This window comes from Cynara cardunculus (assembly GCF_001531365.2).
Source record: "Cynara cardunculus var. scolymus isolate 2C chromosome LG 1, CcrdV1, whole genome shotgun sequence".
NCBI lineage: Eukaryota > Viridiplantae > Streptophyta > Magnoliopsida > Asterales > Asteraceae > Cynara > Cynara cardunculus.
In genome coordinates, this window is record NC_037528.1 from 47,007,096 (window position 1) to 47,029,363 (window position 22,268).

General features: G+C 33.4%; 2 protein-coding genes across 2 annotated transcripts in view; both read left to right on the top strand.

The window, feature by feature from the left end:
* Window positions 1-1,992, top strand: part of LOC112506700 (kinesin-like protein KIN-6) — a 2,251-nt gene extending 259 nt beyond the window's left edge. The window contains exons 2-5 of the mRNA XM_025110942.1: window positions 274-516; window positions 1,116-1,315; window positions 1,585-1,708; window positions 1,837-1,992. Coding sequence (XP_024966710.1) covers window positions 274-516; window positions 1,116-1,315; window positions 1,585-1,708; window positions 1,837-1,992 — 723 coding nt within the window. The remainder of the gene's footprint in view (window positions 1-273; window positions 517-1,115; window positions 1,316-1,584; window positions 1,709-1,836) is intronic.
* A 14,522-nt stretch (window positions 1,993-16,514) lies between these two features.
* On the top strand, window positions 16,515-21,558 carry LOC112506720 (receptor protein kinase CLAVATA1-like). The gene is made up of 3 exons (XM_025110961.1): window positions 16,515-17,667; window positions 19,495-20,916; window positions 21,152-21,558. The coding sequence occupies exons 1-3, from the start codon at window positions 16,515-16,517 to the stop codon at window positions 21,556-21,558; spliced, it is 2,982 nt and encodes a 993-aa protein (XP_024966729.1).
* The last annotated feature ends 710 nt before the right edge of the window (window positions 21,559-22,268 follow it).

Below are 22,268 nucleotides of genomic sequence, written 5' to 3' on the forward strand. Positions count from 1 at the left end.
TATAGGACTGCTGCAGGACCGGGCCCAAAAATGCTCAAAAACCTGCAAAAACAGGGGATTAACATTAGATATATAATATAACTACTAACATATGAAAAAGATATAAAAAGACTTAATTAGGACACTAATGGGCAAATAAAACAACGGAAAATGGTTAAGAAAATGATGTAATAAGGTTAATAAATTAACACTTATCACTTCGTCTCCCAAGGAATCCTCAGATTCCGAGAAGCTTAAGGTTTTTCTTCGAATAAGACGCTTGTAACGCAACAGAAAGTGGGAGGATCAGTGAAGAATGGAAGTGAGAAGAATGTTTGGCCTCAAAACCCTAATAGGAAAAAAGATGCTCTGAAAACGGCCAAGGCTGCCGCGAAGAAGAAGTGTGAGATTTGTTTGAAAGTTAACGACTCGCATTCTGTCACGCTTTGTCCTCCACAAAGCTTGGTAGATGTTAGACGGACAAAGTCTGAAGTTTATGAAGGTTTTTCTTATGTCTTTTGTGCTGAATCATCTCAGGTTATCGTCCTTCAATCTTGAATTTTATTTTTTGATTATTCACTACAAAAACTTTTTCCATGTTTCACATGTAGAAGATGTAGCAACATATACACTTTTGTTACCATGACATATCTTATAGGTGCTTATCTGAACGTATTTTTTTGCACAGTAAGTTACCGGTATCAGACAGTCTAGTAGATGCGTTCTTCCCCAAAATGCATTAAATTTGGACTTTAAAGCATCCATCTACCTTTGCTCGTTATGTGGTTGCTTGAATCTTTTCTTCAAGATGATCATTTTTTTATCCGTATTAATAAATGGTGTGAAATTGTAGACGACTTAGTGTTTTATTTGGAACTATGTGAAAGTACTTATAATTTGTTGTAAGATACAATTGTTGGTGTGTAAGATGCATTTGATAAAGTGTGATGACCCTGGGAACAGGGGATCTGCCTTCGGAAATGTTGTTTTATGAAGTGTAAATAAATGGTCTGCCTTAAGAACAATAAATAAATAAGTAAATAATAGAACAATCATGATAATAAGGTCAAATTTTTTATGAATTGTGGAAATGATCAAGTGTGCCTGTTGTTTTAATGTTGGTTTGCTTATCGCAGCGTGAAGTCTATGAGAGAATGGTTAATCCTCTAGTATATGATTTCTTAAAAGGCAAGAGCGGAATGCTTGCTGCTATGGGTCCAAGTGGATCTGGCAAGACTCATACCGTCTTCGGAAGTGCTAGAGAACCTGGTATGCTTTCTCTGGCTCTTCGTCAAATATTTTCAGTAAAGGAGAGCAATGGAGCTAAATATTCATGGTTATTGGTTAAATTCTAATCATATATAACATTCTTTCTTCGTATACTCTTTCATTGATGATATCCTGATTTTGTAAACTTTTTTCTCTTCATCTTCGTGATAAGTAGAATCAGTGGTTATTGCCTCGTTAATTAGTGGATGGTTGTCTTGTTTATTGGAAAACGACATGTCAAATACTAGCTAGCTTGACAACCGTTAGCAGCAGACAAGTTAAAAATCTCTATCCACTAAATATTTTCAGAAAATTTATTGTGCTATATTGTCGCAGGACATTCTATCTGTCTATGTTTGAAATATATTCAGAGCGAGGAAAAGGAGAAAAGATTATGGATTTATCACAAGATGGAGGTGATTTATACATGCAGCAATCAAATATCAAAGGTCTCCAAGAGGTTCGGTAACTTTTCATATTTATATTATCATCCCAATATTTTACCTCATGAGTTCTTTCATCTTTCTTTGAGTTATCTCTAATAGATCAGGGATTCTATGAGTGTCTCAATTTGTTCGATTTACACAGGCAGTCATCCATGATGCTCAGCAGGCTGAATCTTTCATTGCAAGTGGAATACAAAAGCGTTCTACGGCTATGACAAATTCCAATATTCAGTCGAGGTGCGTGCTAGAAGTTAACCTGTTTTGCTATTGTAGCCGACTAGCTGCAACTCGTTTTTAGCAAATTAAAGACAAGTTGACATGTGTCCTAGGAAATATTTTGGATGCTGATGCATATTTCGTATCCCATCTGAGGACTATAATATGACGAAGTGGCCTACCTTGAGTTAATTTATTGTCACGTCTAGAAGCTTGAGGAGTGGCATACGTATGGCAGATTTTTGTTTCTTGCACTTGATATATGTTTATACTGGTATGGCTTATGTGGGTTTGTTTTTGTTGCTTTGTGTCGTTTGAGCAAATAGATAACATTTTTCTTGCCATTTACTTCTTGAAGCAAGAGTATCACAAATTGGTTTATTTGAGTTCAGGAGTCATGAACTCGAGGTACATTATTATTGAATAGTTAAATGTTTGAACTGTATCGAGTAAATCTGCTCGTTTGCTTCATTGTGATCAGAATTGAAGTAATACTATATTTAGTGTTTGTAATAAGTGTGAGTTTCACTCGTATTTTTTATTTTCCAGCCGTTCACAATGCATAAGTTATAATAAGTTAATAAAAACTTTTATAGAAAAACATAAATAAACAATCTTAAACATCTCTTAAATTACATTTTTTTTGTTCCTATGATTTGTTAAAAATTACGGTTTTCATCCTTGTGGTTTAGAAATCATAGTTTTTGTCCCTGTGGTTTGAAATTTATTGCTATTTTTATCCTTGAACTAGTTCTTACCTTTATAAATACAAGAGACCAAAATAGTAACGAATTGTAAACCACAAAGACTGAAGCAACAATAAATTACAAATCATAAAGACAAAAATAGTAATGATTTAGAAACTATAAGGACGAAAACCATAATATATAAACCACAAGAACGAAAATCGCAACTTTTAACAAACAACATGGACGAAAAACGCAATTTACTCTTTTAGAAAATTTAAATATTTGGAAAAAGTTTTGCGTCAAGAGCTATGATAAACTCTGTTCCAGAAAAAGAAAAGAAGAAGAGAGAATGACGAAATCTCTAAATTTAGAAGAAAAAAAAATAGAAAATATAGCATACTTGTTGGAGATGCTCTAATAATTACGATTTAGAACATCTCCAACGACTATGCTATAAAATTTCTAAAATATAATACTAAAAGTAAAAGATCTCTAAAAAGCATTAACTTCAACAACTACTTATTATAACAATTCAAACATTTACTATATTATTACAATATTCAATACATGTAACAAAAATATATTCTTAATACCGTTTATTGGTGGGAAATAATTAAAATAATATTCCGCCCTCGTATATAGAGTTTTAGAGATTTTACTAAATTTAGAGATTTTATTTTTCATATTCTGTTTTTTTTTTCCTATTTTAACCCACAAAGTAGTATAATTGTTGTAGCTGTTTGGGTTTTGGACACCAGAAAGGCCCTAAAAGAACCTTATTCAATGACAATCAAATATGTGTTGTCAACCAACAACTAATGCGGAGAACAAAATAAGAATGAAAGCACAATGAATAATCAACCAAAGAACTTTGAAAACACACAAAAAACAAAGTTTTATGTGGTTCTACCACCGTTATGATGTTCATCCACACAGGGAAGAAATGGACTTTTATTGATGAACATACCAAAGGGCCTTTGGCCTAACGGTATGTGAGTCATTGGCCTTCTAGGAGGTCAAGGGTTCAAATCTCACCGAAGGTAAGGAGAGTGTGTGAATTTATTTGTTCTATTTGCCGTATATAAATATTATATACTTAAAAAAAAACACCCAACACTGAAGAGAAATTACAAACCGAAACACTAAATTGTGTATAATCTCTCTTAATATTTTCTCAACTTAAACTAGGGCTTCTAAGCTCTCAGATTCCTTCTCTATATCTGATGAAATTGAAGGTGATATTTATACTAATTCATAGGTGGAATCCCAATACTAAAAACTAGGAAAAATATAATTATCGTCGCACACGACTAGACTTAATTATAAGGTGCGATCTGTTTCACAAAATAACTATACATCTGTCGTGCTTCATCAAAAGGTGTGACTTATTAGTCCCTTTCAATGAGACAATTTATGAGATCTTGTAAGTTTCATGTTTTGTTTTTGAAATGCATATAGTGTGTTTCTATAAGGTCCCGTTTAGTTTGAAGGATGAAATTGGATTTAGAAGGATTTGAAATTGAATTTCAAGTTTAATTTGAAGGATTTTTCGATTTGAAATCTCAAGGGGTGCTTGGTATTTCATGAGATTTCATAGGATTTGTATATAATATTAATGTTTTAAAATATGTTTAAAACATTTGTTTTACAATAATCAATTAATAAAAAGATGGTTTAATTATTTTTATAATTATTTATAATTTGTTTGTATAAATTATTTATAAATAATAGAATTCAATTCTATTTCAAATCTTACAAACCAAACACACTAAATATTCCAAATCCAAATCCCTCCAATTCCAAATTTTTCCACAAAATTCAAATCCCTGAAAAACATTCTATCAAACCAAATGCCCCCTAAACGTTATGCATTGTGATATATGACATTAGTTGGGTGTTATTTCATGAACGTTGGCTATTTAGCTGCCGATAGTATGCATCTCATGAGTACATGTTACCTTAGTAGGAATTTACTTTTATTTATTTAAGCAATGTTCAAATGTTTAGACTTTATGGTTTGGAATCTGTTTTGTAACACAACCCAGTATGAGATGGGTTAGTGTTGTTAGATACATTTCATTTATTTTAGTTTTCTGTTACATACAGTTTTATTTTAACCGTTATTTTGAAATTAAAAAAAATGATGTGACATTATTCATGTAAGTTGAGGATGCTACAAGTTATTAGATTATCTTAGTCTCCAAACAACATTATGTTTGTTCAATATGTTGTAATAAAGTAAAAGTTTTGATTTATATTAGAGTGGTAGAACATGCATATTTCCATGGATAACCAACAATGATATCTAATACTGAATGTTGTTTCTCAGATGAAGATCATGTATGGGGGTTTACGGGTCATTTATTCAAACACTCATCGGGAAAACATTTACTGGTAAGAATAAACACTCACTTACTTTATCAGGTAAGGTTTTGATCCATCAAAATGGCATTATAGGAAACAATTTACCCAATAAACAATTACCGGGTAATACTCTCGGTTCTTGTCATCGCTTATCATGTTCACCTGATAAGGTAAGTGAGTGATAACTCTCAATTTTGAGAGTTATTTGTTGTTTAGTACGCTTATTTTTATGTGTTTTATGTACTCATTTTGCCTCTATCTCGTATTTTTGGTCTAAAATGTATTAAGAGGTGATGAAAGGTCAATGATTGATTTTATTCTGAAAAATCGTTACTGCTGGAAAATGCCCACTTTCTGCCCACTTCGATATTTTCTTCAAAACGGATTAGGATGAATTTAAATACCGTTTTTTCTGGGTATTTAAGAGAATTAATTATGCAGCCAAATATGAAAATCTCACAATATTTAAAGGGATGAGCCTTGTTGTATAAAAAAATATCTTAAAATGTTTTTTTTCCTTATTTTAAGGGAAAAATCATCCTTACTTTTTTCATCCTTTCAGAAAAGGTGACAACCCTTGAAGATTTTGCAAGGATATGAAATGAAGTCTTTGCCCTCAAGATTGAAGAAGGCTTTCTTCCTTTGGGTAAAAGGATGTCAATCTCTCTTTCTCTCTCTCCTATAAATTGGAGCATTTACTCTCATTTGAAAGACATAACTCTTGGAGCATTTAATCTCAACTAAAGATCTGGAGCAGTAGTTCAAGTGTTTCATATTTAATTTTCAACTACGTTTATGTCCACAATATGCGCACTAAGGGCAACAGTTTTAGTAAATTTCAATTCAAGTATTTCTTATGCATTTCTCTTATTCTTCTTCTTCTATGTTCTATAATTTTATTATGAGCTAATCACCCCTTTTAGGTGTGGGTGTGACTCAAACTTAACAACTTGAAAGCACACTTGGGTGTTGCCATTATTATTAATTCTTAAGCTTGATCACTTTAAGTCGGGACTTAAACTCAACGCAAATAAGCTGATCATTTTGAAGTGTTAATATTAAATCTTTGATCCAGAGATGGACGGATTCAAAATACAGCTTAAGTGATGCACAAAGATTTGAGAGAGTCTTTGATAATCATGTAGAGATACGGATTTAGCATGTTTTTAGCTAATGTTCAAATATTAGTCGAGATTTATACTACAAAGAGATTTGAGTATAAATCTTCAGGCTAGTGGAACTAAATATCTTTTTTATCACATAGCTAATTCGGCAAGCTTAAAATTGACAAAAGTTGGCACTTTGTGGGCACAATACATAAAAATTCACTTTCGAGAGATTGAAGTTTTTATAGAAGTCCCATGAGTTTCTGACCATACTGTTCCTACAATTTTCTTGAGGGAAACTTATACCCATACCCATCTCTTAAATTGAAAAGGTTTATTTCATATTCTAAGCTTTTTACCAACATAATTCACCTTTTATTCACAAAACCGAAACATGCTCAAGAAGTTCATGAAACTCTCTGATTCTCAGTAGTCCAATCCCTGTGGAAATGATCTTGGTACTATACCACTTTATTACTTGAAGAGACCATAGTGTCGGCGTGCACTTGCACCACCACTGTGGGGACTTTGTGTCCAATATGTGAGCACTTATGATTCCAAGCCGTCGGTGAGCCAGTTAACACTATTGGGTAACCATTTGGTAAAAGGTCCGTTAATGTTGTTTCTTTTAGACGTCATAGCTTGATCATAATTTTACCGTAATGATGTGGCATTACTGATCATGGTAATTTTTATATATTATTTTTCCTTTATTTTCTTAATTTGCCTTCTATATTGACAAAAACTCGAACATGTATATCGTTCAACGCATTGCATAACACAATAACTATTAAATTCAGTAGATTTTAGTTATCAATAAAATTTATAAAATTATGAGAGAGCAATATTTATATAATTAATTGTAGTGTAAATTTTCTTTGTGGTGTAAATTGATCAATAATTGAGTACCTAAAATCAATTAATTTTGATGTACTTATGGTCAATATTATCCACAATCTTACTTTAAATCTTAAAGTTATGGTGAAAACTTTAATTATGGTAAAAATATTTCCACACCTTAAAGTGATTTAAATGATTTAATAACATGTAATTTAATCTCTTGCTTCTTTTGATCTAGAAGCTTTCTTGACTCCATATGTAATTTTTGTTATCCAAATATTTCATTGGTGTCTATAGGTCAAGAAATTGGTTATGTTGTTTATTTAATTGGTTCAAAAGCTGGGTTGATTTGTAGCAGTGGCAGATCCAGTAATTTAGGTAAAAAAAATTTGAAGTCGAATAATATATTTGTTAGTCCCGAAAGGAATGACAATAAACAGAACGTAATTGTAGAAGGGGGGTTGAATACAATTATACAGACTTTTTTAACTTTTTAATTTTTATCGATGAATATCAAGAATTAACACACAGAGATACAAAAGATTGTTGCGGAAGATAGGAAAGGATAACCTAACCTAAACAATCTTACAAAGAGAAAAACTTACAAGAACAACACAAAGAGTTCTTGAAAGGAAATGAAGAACACTAATATTTTCTTCACACATAGGAGAGTAAGGGAGTAGAAGAAAATAACCGATTGCCTTGAGAATGCACTAAGTAATCTTTCAAAAAGCTAGTGGTGTGCATGAGAGATGCAAATTGCCTTTTATACTACCTTCAACATTAAATGCATGGGGACACTTGTCACATGAGGATAAGAAGGCAGGGGTTGACTTGACCATTGTTGATACCTCATTTTCATCGTACACAATGTGCATACAACACTGTTCATGCAGAGACAAACTTTTGTAGAGATATGGACAGTCTGTAGGAAGGTCTTCTTTGGATGGATTAGTAGCTTCAAACAACTACTCACAAATATTTGGTCCATGAAGATCTTCAATCTTGGGTCCATGAAGATCTTCCTTCAATCGGCTTGTAACTTCAAATATTTTCAATTTTCATTTTAGCTACTCTAGAGTCTTGGTGTGTATATTAGACAGTTGATCCACAACACCGCATCGGTGACCTTCTGTCTTCACATCTACTAGTCTTCGATTTTGCCAATGGCTTAAGTATGTATCAAGACACCAATATACAAAGAAACCAATAACTACTAAGTGTTTCTAAGGTAGAGGAACATATCAGTGGGTCATCACTAAATTAATAGGTGACCCAACAATATTCATGTCAAAACGGTTTTTGGTTATTTGGTTTTCAGTTTAAAGGGTTCGTTTGTTCGGTTTTTTTTTATAACTATTTTGGTTAAATCGAAAAGAGTGTGCCCGCCACTGGTTTGTATGATGTATGTGTGAAAACGAATCAGATAAATTGTTTGAGATGGTTGATTAGTTGGACAAGTGATACATTGGAATGATCTTGGTATTTTAAGGTTTGATATATGAACTCTTTATTTCAAAATTTTGTGATTTCTTTACTCTCATTAACAAGTCGCTTATTTTATAGATGTTGAAGTTTTATGCGTAAGTGCTATTATTTAAATAATCTTGCTTTTAAAAGATAGGTCTTTATTGGTTTTTGTGTGTGAACAACGTTATTTCCTAAACCCAAATACTTTGAATTAATGTTATTCATGATAATTAGTTTACAGTTCGAAATAGTTTTTGAGTTCAAAGTGACGACAATTGAGTAGCTAATCACCATGACACATGTTTTCATTTAATACAATTAAACTTGTATTTCAAACACAATATCCTGTGAATATCGACAACACGACACCTGACTTACCTTTTTTTGGGTTTATCTTACAACTTTTAAAGCTTGTTGAGAGTACAAAGACATGTGCAATAGGATGCGCGAGTTGGAGCTCGTCAAACGAGTCACACATAGCAACGACAAAGGTGAAATAGGTTTGCATCCAAAGTACTTGGAGTTAGAATTATCATTCGTGAATGTTTTTAATGTGTAAAAGCCATTGTTGCTTTCTGCTTAACAATATGTACATAGAAAAGATATTCAGTAGAAAGTAGTAATACTTTACTTAGTTCTGCTTTCTTCAATAATTAACGAGAACTCAAGCATAAAAAATAGTTCAAGTGTATCATACAATTCTGAGATGTTTAAGAAATCCTAGTGATTCCAATGTACTGCGTCCAAGATCAGAACGAGCTTGCCGGCGGACCACTGCCGTCTTATCTGTATATTATACAAACTTGAAAATTTAACAGAAAAACAATATGCTTATGACAATTATGATGCAAATAATCTTGTTGATGTTAAGTAATAATTAAAACCATAAAATCAATAATTTAAATGTAATTGTGGTCAATATTCTTCCCATACCTACTTTACATCTTAAAGTTACGGTGAATTCTTTCCAAGAACCGTGGAAAAGATTTCCATGCCTACTCCATTATAAGATTTTCTTTTTATAGTTGTAAATGACTGAGTTTTAAATATCTAAAGTGATGTAAATGCTTTAATAACGCGTAGATTCCATATGTGAATTTTTTTCTTCCCATTATTGTAAAGTAAAGGAAAAGTATTTTTACTTCGTTAAGTAAACAACAGATTGCAATGAGACCCACATGAGAAAACACGTAACACCTAAATAAAATTACATCTATAATATTAATTATCTTAATTTATTTTGTTAATGAAGATTTAAAAAAAAAAACTAAATAAAATTACAAAATAAAGTAAATTTTATAAACAATTTGTAAAATTCTTTTTTTTTATTTGTATTGATTGCTGATATTTTTATAGTTATCATGAATAAACTGTTATAACAGCATGTAATAATATAGTCCTTGTATTTTTTTTGTTATAAAAATAATAAAATATACATTACTTATGTTTTGATACGTACTTGAGTGAACCATATTAATTCTGAAAATATATCAGTCATATATCGATAAAATCAGAAAAAAAATACAAAAAATATGTAAACAATATAAATAAACTTTATCAAATTTAATTTTTTTTTTATCATTTATGTTTTTATTATATTAGTATTATTATTTAATTATATTGTTGTATATTGTTATGCTAAGTTATTTATATATCATATTTTTTTAATTAGATTACAACCTCAGTTATATTATTAAGATATTTTATATATAGAATGAAATGTTTTTTTTTTCTAAATACTTAATTTCAAGGGTTCTTATGGATGTGAATGTTCTCTCGTTCCTATCTTACATCTTAAAGTTATGGTAAATATTTTCCATATATATAATTGTGGCGAATATTTCAACATCCCATTATAAGGCTTTCTTTCAGATCCAGTAAAAGATACCATGGATGTTTGGTTAAAGGTATTAAACAATAATCAATGAAAATAAAAATAAAAGGAACTGTTTGGTTTTCTATAGTATAATGAGATCATTCCCCTAAAAGCCCAAAATTTATTTTATGGTTGAACTGGGGGGAATTAAAATTCATTCTCATTTTCATTCTCTGTCATTTTCACATTCATTCTCATTTTCATTCTGGTTTTCATTTGATCTAACCCAGTATTCAATAACTATATAACTTATAGTTTCATTAAGACATAAAGAAAATGAATTTTGATCATATTTTGGAGAGAAAAAAGGGTACGAGGATTGAACTCCGAAGAAATACAAATTCAGACATAAATTTCGGTAATTGTTGTAAAAGCATCTCTAAAAGATTTTTTTTTAAACTAAAAGAGCGAAATTCAAAATCTTTAAAAACCTACATAGAACTCTTAACAATTTTTCATATTTAAAATTTCAATATTAATTATATTATTAAAATATTTAATATTCCAACAAAAATTTTAAATAAATCATAAAGTATTGAAGTTAATTGGTTCTTTATTAATTTCAATCACTAAACAAAAAAAAAAGTTGAGTTTATAGGACGACATCAATAAATAAGCATTTTAATAGACTATTTTGTAAGACATAATCTATTTGATCAAAAAATAAAAGGTTTTATCTAAGAGCATTGTAATAAGTTTATAAGATTCATTTGGGCGTTGTAACAAGTTTATTAGGAAATTTTTTTATTAAAAAAACTTGATATTAACTATTTTATAGGACATTATTTGAAAAAAATGTCTTACAAAAATAAGTATGCTATAAAAAGATAGATTTATATGATATTTTCTCAAAATTGTCTTATAAAATAACTAATGTGATACTTTATATTAAAAACATCATAAATTTTTTGTTAAAACGTCAAAAAAGGTCATATAAACTTATTACAGTTTATAACATTTTTAAATAGGACACTTTATTTGTTGATGTTATAAATTAAGTCTTATAAAACAGTTTATTTGGATGCATATTTATTAATGACGTCCTATATACCTAAAAAAAAAATTTGATTAACCTGGATATCTAACCCGTCATGCGAGTCCACCACCTACTTTGCAGATAGCCTGGAGTCACCGCATTTGAACCTTTGTGGCCACAAGAGGATTTTTATTTCTTCTTGAATTTGAACATGAGACTTATTGGTATTTTTAATTTTTGGAGTCAAGCTTAAACCAATTAGGCACCACCCTTGTTTTCTTTTGTATAAAAAGTATATTGATTTTATAGAAATTAAGTACTTAATTATGTTTTCCAACAAATCTTAAAATCTGCCCCATTCACACTCAGGCACTCACCCTCTAGGCTTCTAGAAGCTTTATGAAACTTTAGATATCTTTACTCGACTTTAAGTAGTAGTAAATTACAAAGTTTGACCCAAAGGTTTTATCCTTTTATGAAAAAGGTCTTTAATCTTTAAAATTCATGATTAGGGTTTTATTGGTTTTAAGGGTACTTGTGCAATGCATCGAGACATATCTTGATTTTAATGTTTCGTTTGATTTCTTATATATGTCGATATAATACGGTTTTATATGATTTTGAGAAAATGATAATGTTTTTATTGAATAAAATATAAATTTGAAAATATTATAAAATTTTGAAAAAAATAATAATATATCGATATCACTATCAATTTTTTTTAAAGTTTTTGTGTTTTTGTGTAATTTCCTTAATTCAGTTTTTTAATTATAATTTAATTTAGGTTTAGTAACAAAAAAAATTAATTTAGGTTTAATAATATAATTTTTTATAAAGATAATAACTAAGTATTCTGTTAAAACTCATGATTATCCTAATTATATTTTAAACTTTTTATATTAAAAATGAGATGTTTATCCAATATTTGATTATGTTTATCAGCAGTTAGTTACACGAATTCAAATATGGAGCTCTAATAAATTGTACTTATGCACAATTTACTTGTAATCTTAAATTAATGTAATATGCATCAATACTTCGTGCATAAAAATAGTTTTTAAGAATTTTTATCAAATGCTTTATAATATAATATAGATTATGAAGAAGGTTTGTAATTCTTAAAATGGGTTTTATTGGTTTTACTTCCGTTATGTATAAGGTCCTTTTTTTCCTAACTCTCAATAAAAAAAACTCTATTATGATAGATATTTTGTCATTTTACCTTTTTATTTTATACGTTCTTTGTTGTACAAATTTGGGTGGTAATTCTAGAACTTTTGGTACATATAAGGAAATAAACTAAACAAAAAGGGTTCCCTCCCCATCTTCATCCCCATTCCATTTCCAGCCCAACCACAATCTCCAGCGAACTGGAGCCACCCATCACCACCACCATCATTAATCCCTTCTATTAGGGTTCTACAAAAGTCACCCTCTTTGGTGATGCGTATATTGATCTTCCTTTATAATACAATAAATAAGGAAATACAAAACAAACTTTCCTAAGTTATAGGATCTTGTCAATAAGCTCTATCACCCCCCGTAAGGGAAGTGGGGGAGGTCCAACACGAACCTTGGTGTGAAATTCTTTAAAAAGAGGACGAGGAAGACTTTTTGCAAAAATATCGGCTGTTGAAGATGAGTAGGAACAAACTTAATAAGAAGTTGTCCAGATAGAACCAGTTCCCTAACAAAGTCATAATCCATGTCAAAGTGTTTTGTGGGAAATTGGATTTTGTGTTGATCATCTCTCTCAGTGATTTGATGATAATCCCTTTTCACTTATATACGAAGTATTTATGTTTCTGTCTTTTCAGTTCCAGCAATCTTCACTGAGTCTGTTCAGTGATCGCTGAATAACTTGTATTGTAATTCAATCAACGACATCGATACTTCAAGAAGACAACACTCACACCAAAGAACCTTCAGCCAATGTCGAAGACTGAAATTGAAGATTAGAGACTGACGAGTGCATGATCTGAAGCGGTATTCAGTGATTACAAGTCTGTCTACATATGTGTGAAGACTGCCCAAGCCTCAGCTAATGCTGAAGAGACCTTCAGGTTATTCCAGCATCCAGCGATCAAATGTAGCTTGCAAAGCATGATTGTTGTTGTATTGTCCTTATACACACAAAGGACAAACTCATACCCTTTCTAAATGTTAGTACGGTACGGAGCCGACTAGTTGACTCTACTATCCACCAACTTTGTTAAAGGATGTCTGCTCATGAATAGTCTTTTTGTACTATTCACTGTAGCAAAGGACAAGTCTTCCCCTTAAGGCCTGACACGCACTCTAACCTACCATATTGCATTAAATGTGCATTTAATGCAATAGGTATAAATAGAAGTGTTTCCTCTTCATGGAGAGTGCGCGCGCAACACACTCTCTTAACCTAATTCTTACTTCGAGCATCCTTGAGCTTAAATAAAAGAACTTACTCTCTTCTATAGCAAATCTTTTCTTATTTGCTAAGATTTAATGTGTAACTAAAGATTGTTTAGATAGGTTTTTCTTACCTTATCTTTCCGCAAACAGTCTTGTAAATTTTGTATTGATCTTCTCGTATCAATATACATTTTAAATTTGAAAATTTTGTGTTTGTATTCATCCTTCCTTCTACAAACTGTTATACATATCTTGTAGACCCTTACGGGACCAACATTTTGACTGAGAAATAATGCACTTCGATTGTCGCATAGAATAGTGGGATGAGAAGAGGCAAAACCTACAACTCTTGTAGCAGATGAGTAATCCAAACAATTTCAGCAGCCGTAATCGCCAACGCTCGGTACTCAGATTCACAGCTAGAACAAGAAACAGTAGGTTGTTTCTTCGCACTCCAAGAAACAAGGTTTCCATCTAGCAAAATGGAATACCCATACGTTGAACGTCGTATCTCAGTGCAATATGTCCAATCTGCATCAGAGTAGCCAATAACAGTTGGTGAGGACGAATGTAGAAAGGTGAGACCATATGATAAGGTGTCCTTAACATAATGGAGAATGCGTTTAACATCTTGAAAGTGATCTTTAGTTGGAGCATGAAGGAATTGGCTAACTTGACGCAAAGCCTGGTGATGGTGAGATATTGAAGAGCTCCAGCCAATGATCGATATAACGTTGAATCCAAAAAGGGAATACCTTGGGTGGTAAAGTAAGTCGCAGTTGAAAGAGGAGTACCAACAGGCTTTGCGTAATGTAATTTTAGCCCGAGTAAGAATGTCGTGGGCGTACTTGGACTGGCTGAGAAATAAACCCTTGTCAGTGTAAGAAACTTCCAACCCTAAGATGTAATTCAGGCGACCAAGATCAGTAATAGAGAATTTTTTGTTGAGCCGAGAAATGAAGCTGTGTATTGTTGGTGCATGGTTGCCAAAAAGTATGATGCCATCGACATATACCAAAACATAAAGAACACATGAATCACGTTTGAAGACAAATAAAGAGGTGTCAGCTCTGCTGCAAGTGAAACCAAGGGTAATGAGAAACGTGTTGAGGCTTTGAAACCAGGCACGTGGAGCTTGTTTGAGCCCATATAGCGCTTTTTTGAGATGACATACGTGATTTGGGAAGCGAGGATCAATAAAACCAGGTGTTTGTTCCATCAACATAGTGTCCGTCAGAGTGCCATTTAGAAAGGCGTTTTTAACGTCTAGTTGATGAAGTTCCCATTTGTTAAGCATAGCAAAGGAAAGAACAATACGAACTGTAGATGCTTTGACAACTAGACTAAAGGTAGCAGAGTAATCGAGACCTGGTACTTGAGTGAAACCTTGCGTAACAAGACGTGCTTTAAACCGATCAACTGTAACATAAACATGAAATTTGGTGCGGAAAACCCATTTTAAGCCAACAATATTTGAGTTTTTAGGATGGGACCAAGTTTCCAAGTCGCATTCTGATGCAATGCAGCCATTTCCTTAGACATGGCATCAAACCACTTAGGATGTTTGGCAGCAGATTTGAAGCCTCGTGGTTCTTTAGTAGCAAATAATGCTTGATAAAGAGCCGATGATGAGAGTTGTGATAAATAGGCAATGTGACGAGGTTTAAAGATGCCAACCCGAGACCTTGTGATCATCGGATGACTAAAAGAAGTTGGGGGGGGGGRGGGGGGGTCGAGGGCCTTGTTGTTGTGAACCACCACTGATAAGTCCTTGAATCTCGTATGGCAAATCTGGTCTTGATGTGATAACAGAGAAGATGAAGTCAGGGCCGAAAACAGATTGATGTTTGTGGTTTGTTCGCTGGAGAAAGAGACCGGAAGGGGGATCGATGTTAGTGAGTTGTTCTCCGACAAGGCAGATTGATGTTAGTGGTTTCTTCATCTTTCCCAACCTCCATTTTCGTTCATAGGCAGATCCACTGGCCCTCACCTGGTTCTCCGACAAAGCAGATCCATCACTATAAAAGCTTTGATTTTGTCTTCAACAACGCTTCGCCTTTTTGTAGTTTATTTAGTATTATGTATTTGATTTTATTGCATTTGATTTGGTTTGTTGTTCAAAAAGGCATGTTCTCAATGGGTTATTGGATTTGTTTTGATTTTGAGTATGGATTTTGGTTTGAATTTAATATTGATTTTTCATGTTTTGTTCTTTGATTTTGATTTTCAGTTTTAATTATTAGAGTTTGGATTTGAGTTGATTTATTGTGTTGGGTTATGTTTGATGTGTGATCTAGTGTGATGTGGTAGTGGCCGGAGAAAATGATCAGAGAAGGGAAAGGGGTGGGGTGTCTCACCGGAGAATATGAACAAGATGGAGTAAATTACATTCTAGGCCTTGTGGTTTAATGAATAAATAGAGTAAATTAAATGAAAATAAAATATAAATTAAATGACTAAAATATCCCTCTAAATTAACTAAGTTAACATAACTTTTTGGATGAAGTTTAGGGACCCAATACGTTATAAAATGCAAACCAGAGGGATGTAACTCATATATTTCAAAATCGAAACCCAAAGTGTTAAAACAGATAAACAACTTGATTTACTCTAGAAACAAACATAAATTAACAATTTCTTGACCAACGAAAAATAAATGTTCACAACCATAATTAAACAAACGATCCTTATGTACTAAATAAACTTAGGAGCCGTTTATCAAATGCTTACTCGGGTAAGCGCTTACCAAGTCAAATTAACTCATCGGATAATATGGTAAGGACCAAGAATCTTACCCGATAAGAACAAGAAAATGAATACACCCTACACTTTACAATCTTGGCCTATATATACTACCACAACCAAGTCTTCTCTCCATAACATCATTCAAAGATGAAGCTTCTTATTGTTCTTCACGTTTTCTTCTTCTTTCATCTTCACTTCTCAAATGGGTTTTCCGATCTTGATGCACTCTTGAAGCTYAAAGCTTCAATGGTGGTGCCACCAACTGCGTCTCGGTTAGATGAYTGGGAACCACCTCAACCTAACTCCAATGTTCCYGATTCACATTGTTCGTTTTCAGGAGTTTCGTGTGATGAAAACTCTCGTGTCACGTCGTTGATCATCTCAAATGTTCCTCTCTATGGAACCATCCCGCCGGAGATTGGGATTTTAAACAAGCTTGTTWATCTCACGCTYGTGTCTGCCARTCTCAMCGGTGAACTTCCGGTGGAGATGTGTAATCTCACTTCCATCAAGTTYATTAACCTCTCTWYYAATTCAYTGATTGGAGTGTTTCCYGGTGAGATCATRACGACCATGACGGAGCTTCAAGTGCTCGACGTTTATAATAATAATTTCACCGGGAAGTTGCCGTTGGAGTTCGTGAAGCTGAAGAATCTGAAAAAACTTTTTCTGGGAGGTAGTTTTTTCAGCGGGGAGATTCCGGACGTTTACTCGGAGTTTCTGAGTTTGCAGAGCCTCGGATTGCAAGGTAACCAACTTTCCGGAAGGATTCCGTGGAGTTTGTCAAGGTTATCGACGCTTGAGGAGCTTTTGCTCGGATACGACAATAGCTATGACGGTGGAATTCCGCCGGAATTTGGATCGTTCAAATCGTTAAAACTTCTCGATATTGGAGGTAGTAATCTCACCGGTCAGATACCGGAGAGCCTTGGGAATTTGAAGATGTTACACACACTATTTCTTCAATGCAACAATTTCACTGGAGAAATACCACCAACCTTGGCAGGATTGGTCAGTTTGAAGTCACTTGATCTCTCTAACAATAATCTCACCGGAGGAATACCGGAGAGTTTCTCAGAATTGAAGAATTTGACGTTGTTGAATCTGTTCCTCAACCATCTCGCCGGTCCTCTTCCTCCGTTCATCGGGGATCTCCCGAATCTGGAGGTGCTTCAGTTATGGGAGAACAATTTCACGTTTTCACTACCGGAGAATCTTGGCCGGAACGGCAAGCTTCTTGAACTCGACGTCACCGGAAACCATCTCACTGGAACAATCCCAGAAGATTTATGCGAAGGAGGTAATATATATTATTCTGCATTGGTTTGTATTTAGTTTTTCTAAAACTGGTAATATTTTAGAGTGAACTACAAATTGGTCCTTGTGGTTTGTTGAAAATAACATTTTTGATCCTTGCACTTACGAAATTACAAGATGGTCATCATTATTTATAAAGACGTTTGAACTTGATAACTTCATCTAATGGCCATTTACAAATCCCGTTAATGAGGGATATTTTCGTTTTTTTGTCAATTTTTTGTCTTTTATCAAATCAAAACAATGTGGCACTAAAATCATAAATTGATTTTGATTAGGTAAAAGAAAAAAAATCGTTATCAGAAATTTTTTAATAGCCATTAGAAGAAGTGATTAAATCCATATGTTTTTACAAACCGAGATAGCCACCTTGTAGTTTTGAAAGTGTAGGGACAAAAAGTGTTATTTCTGACAAGCCTAGGGACCAAATTTGTAGTTTACTCAATATTTTATGTAGTTTATAAATTGAATGACAAATTAAGGCGTCGTTTACCAAACACCGGTAAGTACCTATCGATAAAATTTAATACTATTAGTTACTTACAAGATAAAATTTTAATCCATCAAAACGAGATTGTATGCAACAATTCACCCGGTAAGTACTTATCATGGTAAGAGTTGTTGGATTCACTTACCGGGTAAGACTAATGGTCTTTGTCTCGTTCTTACGAGGTGAAATTCTTAATACTTACCATATTCATCCAGTGAGGTAATGCAACTTGATAAGCGTTTATCCGGGTAAGTGTTTGGTAAACAGACCCTAAATTGAAATGGAAAAACATTTTGCTAGCTGTTTGTACAAACATAAAGTTTTGTCTTATTACTTTAATCGATTTCAAGTAAATCATGATTACACCAAATAATCGATGACACTAAAATTAACATCACTTTTCTCGCACTACTACTACTACTACTACTAGTAGTAATGGCCAAACCGGCCTGACCCTGGACCGACGGAGAACCAGAACCGGGACCGGCAAAGGATCGGCTCGGCACGGGACCGGTTCAGGGACCGCCGACCGGGACCAGTTATGCTTTTGAACGAATTTGTGGGACCGGCACGCCTAGGACCGGGACAGGTTATGGGACCGAGAACAGTTATAGGACCGGCCTGGCCTGGCTTGGCTAGCCTAGTGAGTTAAAAAAAAAGAGTCATTTTTTGGTCGTTGGGAACGTTTATATGACCCTTTTTTTGCAAATTTTGACCCCTTTTTTTGTTTTTTTGGCCGTCTAAACAATATATACAAGTGTCATGGAGTATGATGTAAGATACCAACTTACAAAACGCAAAAAAAAAAACGTTCACAATAAAACGTATTTTTAAAGTGTCATAGAGCATGGTGTCATTGAATATTTGAATGTAATTTTAATTATAATAAAACGTATTTTTAAAATGTATTTGAGTGACTCAATTACAAAGTTTATAATGTATTGAAAAAATATATCATTAAAAAAATTTGGGTAGGGACCAGGATCAGTTACCCGGAGTTAAACGGACTCGGGTTTGATGACCGAGACGGGTTATGAGATCACTGTTTCGGCTCGGGTAGGCCCGACCCGACCCGACCCGACCCGACCAGGGACTGAATTTTGGCCATCAATAGCTACTAGTGGGCATCAACTCTACCAAATAGTCTGCTTGTTGATGCAAAGGCTACTACAATGATGCATTTGCTTCTATTTCTTCAACATGGGTCTTATAATTTCAACCTCAAAGACTTGTTATAATAAACTTATTATCCTTTTAATGTGTTAATCTGCTGAGTTTTGATCTATAATTGATCTGTTTGACGATGTCCTTCACTTTCAGGGAGGTTACGATCTTTGATTCTAATGGAAAATTATTTCTYCGGGCCRCTAYCGGAAAAACTTGGTGGATGCAAGTCCTTAGAAAAGATTCGAATCATGAAGAATTCTTTCAACGGAACCATCCCTGCCGGCCTGTTCAACTTACCGGCACTAACCCTGCTCGAGCTTGACGACAACTATTTCAGCAATGAACTTCCGATGGAAATGTACAGCCAGTCCCTTCAACGTATTTCAATATCTAACAACCAGATCACCGGAAATATACCTCCAGGGATAGRTGGTTTGGKGAATTTAACAACYGTTTCCCTCCAATCTAACAGTTTAGTCGGTGGAATTCCCARAGAGATATTTAAYCTCAAAAAATTGTATAGTATTAATCTCAGCGACAACAAACTCACCGATGTGATTCCGGTTTTCAATGGAAACTGTTCTGAGCTAATTTCCGTTGATTTTAGCCGGAATGGCTTGGTCGGTGAGATTCCTGGAGGAATATTGAGTTTGCCAAACTTGAATATCCTTAACGTCTCTCGTAACCAACTATTTGGTGTGATCCCGAGCAAATTAGGTGAGATGAAGAGCTTGACAGTTCTAGATCTATCATACAATCACTTCTCCGGCAGAGTCCCTTCCAATGGACTACTAAAAGATTTCAGTGATAGCATCTTCGCTGGAAACCCTAACCTTCGGACATTGCACGTTGCTCATAGCCCTGTCAAATCGAAGTTCAAGAGTCATTCAATCACCAAATCGAAACTAATGATCCTAATTTTCTCCATAATCGCGATCATATCGGTAATCACAGTTGTAGTCACAGTTGTATTCATCCGAATTAGGAAGAATAAACGCATCGAGAAGTCTGAAACATGGAAACTAATCGCGTTTCAAAGGTTAGATTTCAAAATCGAAGATGTTCTTGGCTCCTTGAAAGAGGAGAACGTGATTGGCAAAGGCGGTGCTGGGATCGTGTACCGTGGCTCAATGCCAAATGGTGTCGATGTTGCTATCAAACGTCTGATCACCAGAAAACATGGATTCGATGCCGAGATCCAAACGTTAGGAAGAATCAAGCATCGAAACATCGTGAGATTACTCGGACATGCATCAAATCAAGAAAGCAATATACTCCTTTACGAGTACATGCCTCATGGGAGTTTAGGTGAGATATTGCACGGATCCGAAGGGGTACATTTACAATGGGAAAAGAGGTACAAAATTGCGGTGGAAGCCGCCAAGGGATTGTGTTACCTCCACCACGATTGCTCGCCGTTGATCATACATCGAGACGTGAAATCGAACAACATTCTATTGGATTCGGATTATGAGGCTCATGTTGCTGATTTTGGGTTAGCCAAGTACTTGCGGGCTGGTGGTGTTTCGGAGTGCATGTCTTGTATTTGTGGATCATTCGGATATATTGCACCAGGTACAAGTCTCCGGTCCCAAACTCTCACGTTTCAGTCCACCAATCACATGAATACACATCATCAGAATATGAACTTGAATAAAGTAAATCTAAAATATATGAAAAAATATAGTAAAGATATGATCTACTTCTCAAAGTGCTTTATGAATTGGGCTAAGTACATTGTGTCTCGGTTTTCGTACGTTTGTTAAAAAGTTCTCATAAGTGTACCAATTTTTTTTCTTCTTGATGATAGAATACACATACACGTTAAACGTGGATGAAAAGAGTGACGTTTATAGCTTTGGAGTTGTACTGCTGGAACTAATAACCGGTAAAAAGCCAGTTGGAGAGTTTGGAGAGGGGGTGAATATCGTAAGATGGGTTAGAAAGATGATCTCAAAAATCCCTCGGCCATCCTATGAGATTGTCGTGCTATCAGTGTTGGATTCAAGGCTCAAGGGGTACATACTATCAAGCGTCATAGATATGTTCAAGATTGCGATGATGTGTGTGGAGGACGAGCGAAGAGCTCGACCTACCATGAAGGAAGTCGTTTACGTGCTAACAAAACCCTCAACCGAATCCATCTTGCTTGCTAACACGTTGAATGAATATGCTTCTGGTGGTGAAGATGTGTTATACCATGGACAAACTGTTTAGATTTGAATTCATCCTGAATGCTAGTGAAATGGATTCATCGTCTATTTGTAAAAAATACAAAACTAGTCTCTCTATATTTTCCTATATTTGCTTCTTAATTTGTACTATCTTTTGAAAAAAGAAAGAGTTAAATGCATGAAATAGTAACCTACTTTTATAATTTTTCTTATTATAGCATTCTACTTTTGTTTTTCTTTATTACAACAATGTACTTTTAAATTATTTTTTTATTAAGACATCGTACTTTAAAAAATCTACCCATTATAGCAATGAGTAACCTATTACCTTTGATGTGGATGACATATCATTTTGATAACTTAATTAAAATAAAAATAAAAACTAATTTTAAATTATTATTAGTGATTTTCATTTTTCATTGCTACGATTTTAAAAAAACATTTAATTTTTTGATTTTTTCTTATTAAGTTGCATGCAAATTAAATATTATAAAGTAAAATATTCCTTAAATAAATATATTATATTATTTTTTGAGATATATTTTGTTTGTAAAAATGTAGCAATTCTTATTTTATGTTGTTCAAAAATATACATATCTTTTAAAGTTCTCTTTAAAATGTTAACGAAATAAATTATGTTCCACAATTTTTTAATATTTTTATATTAATAAATTATTCAAAAAAATCTAATTAATTTAATATATTTATACGCCAAGTAAAAGTTTTTAAACAAATATATTATATTCTTTAAAA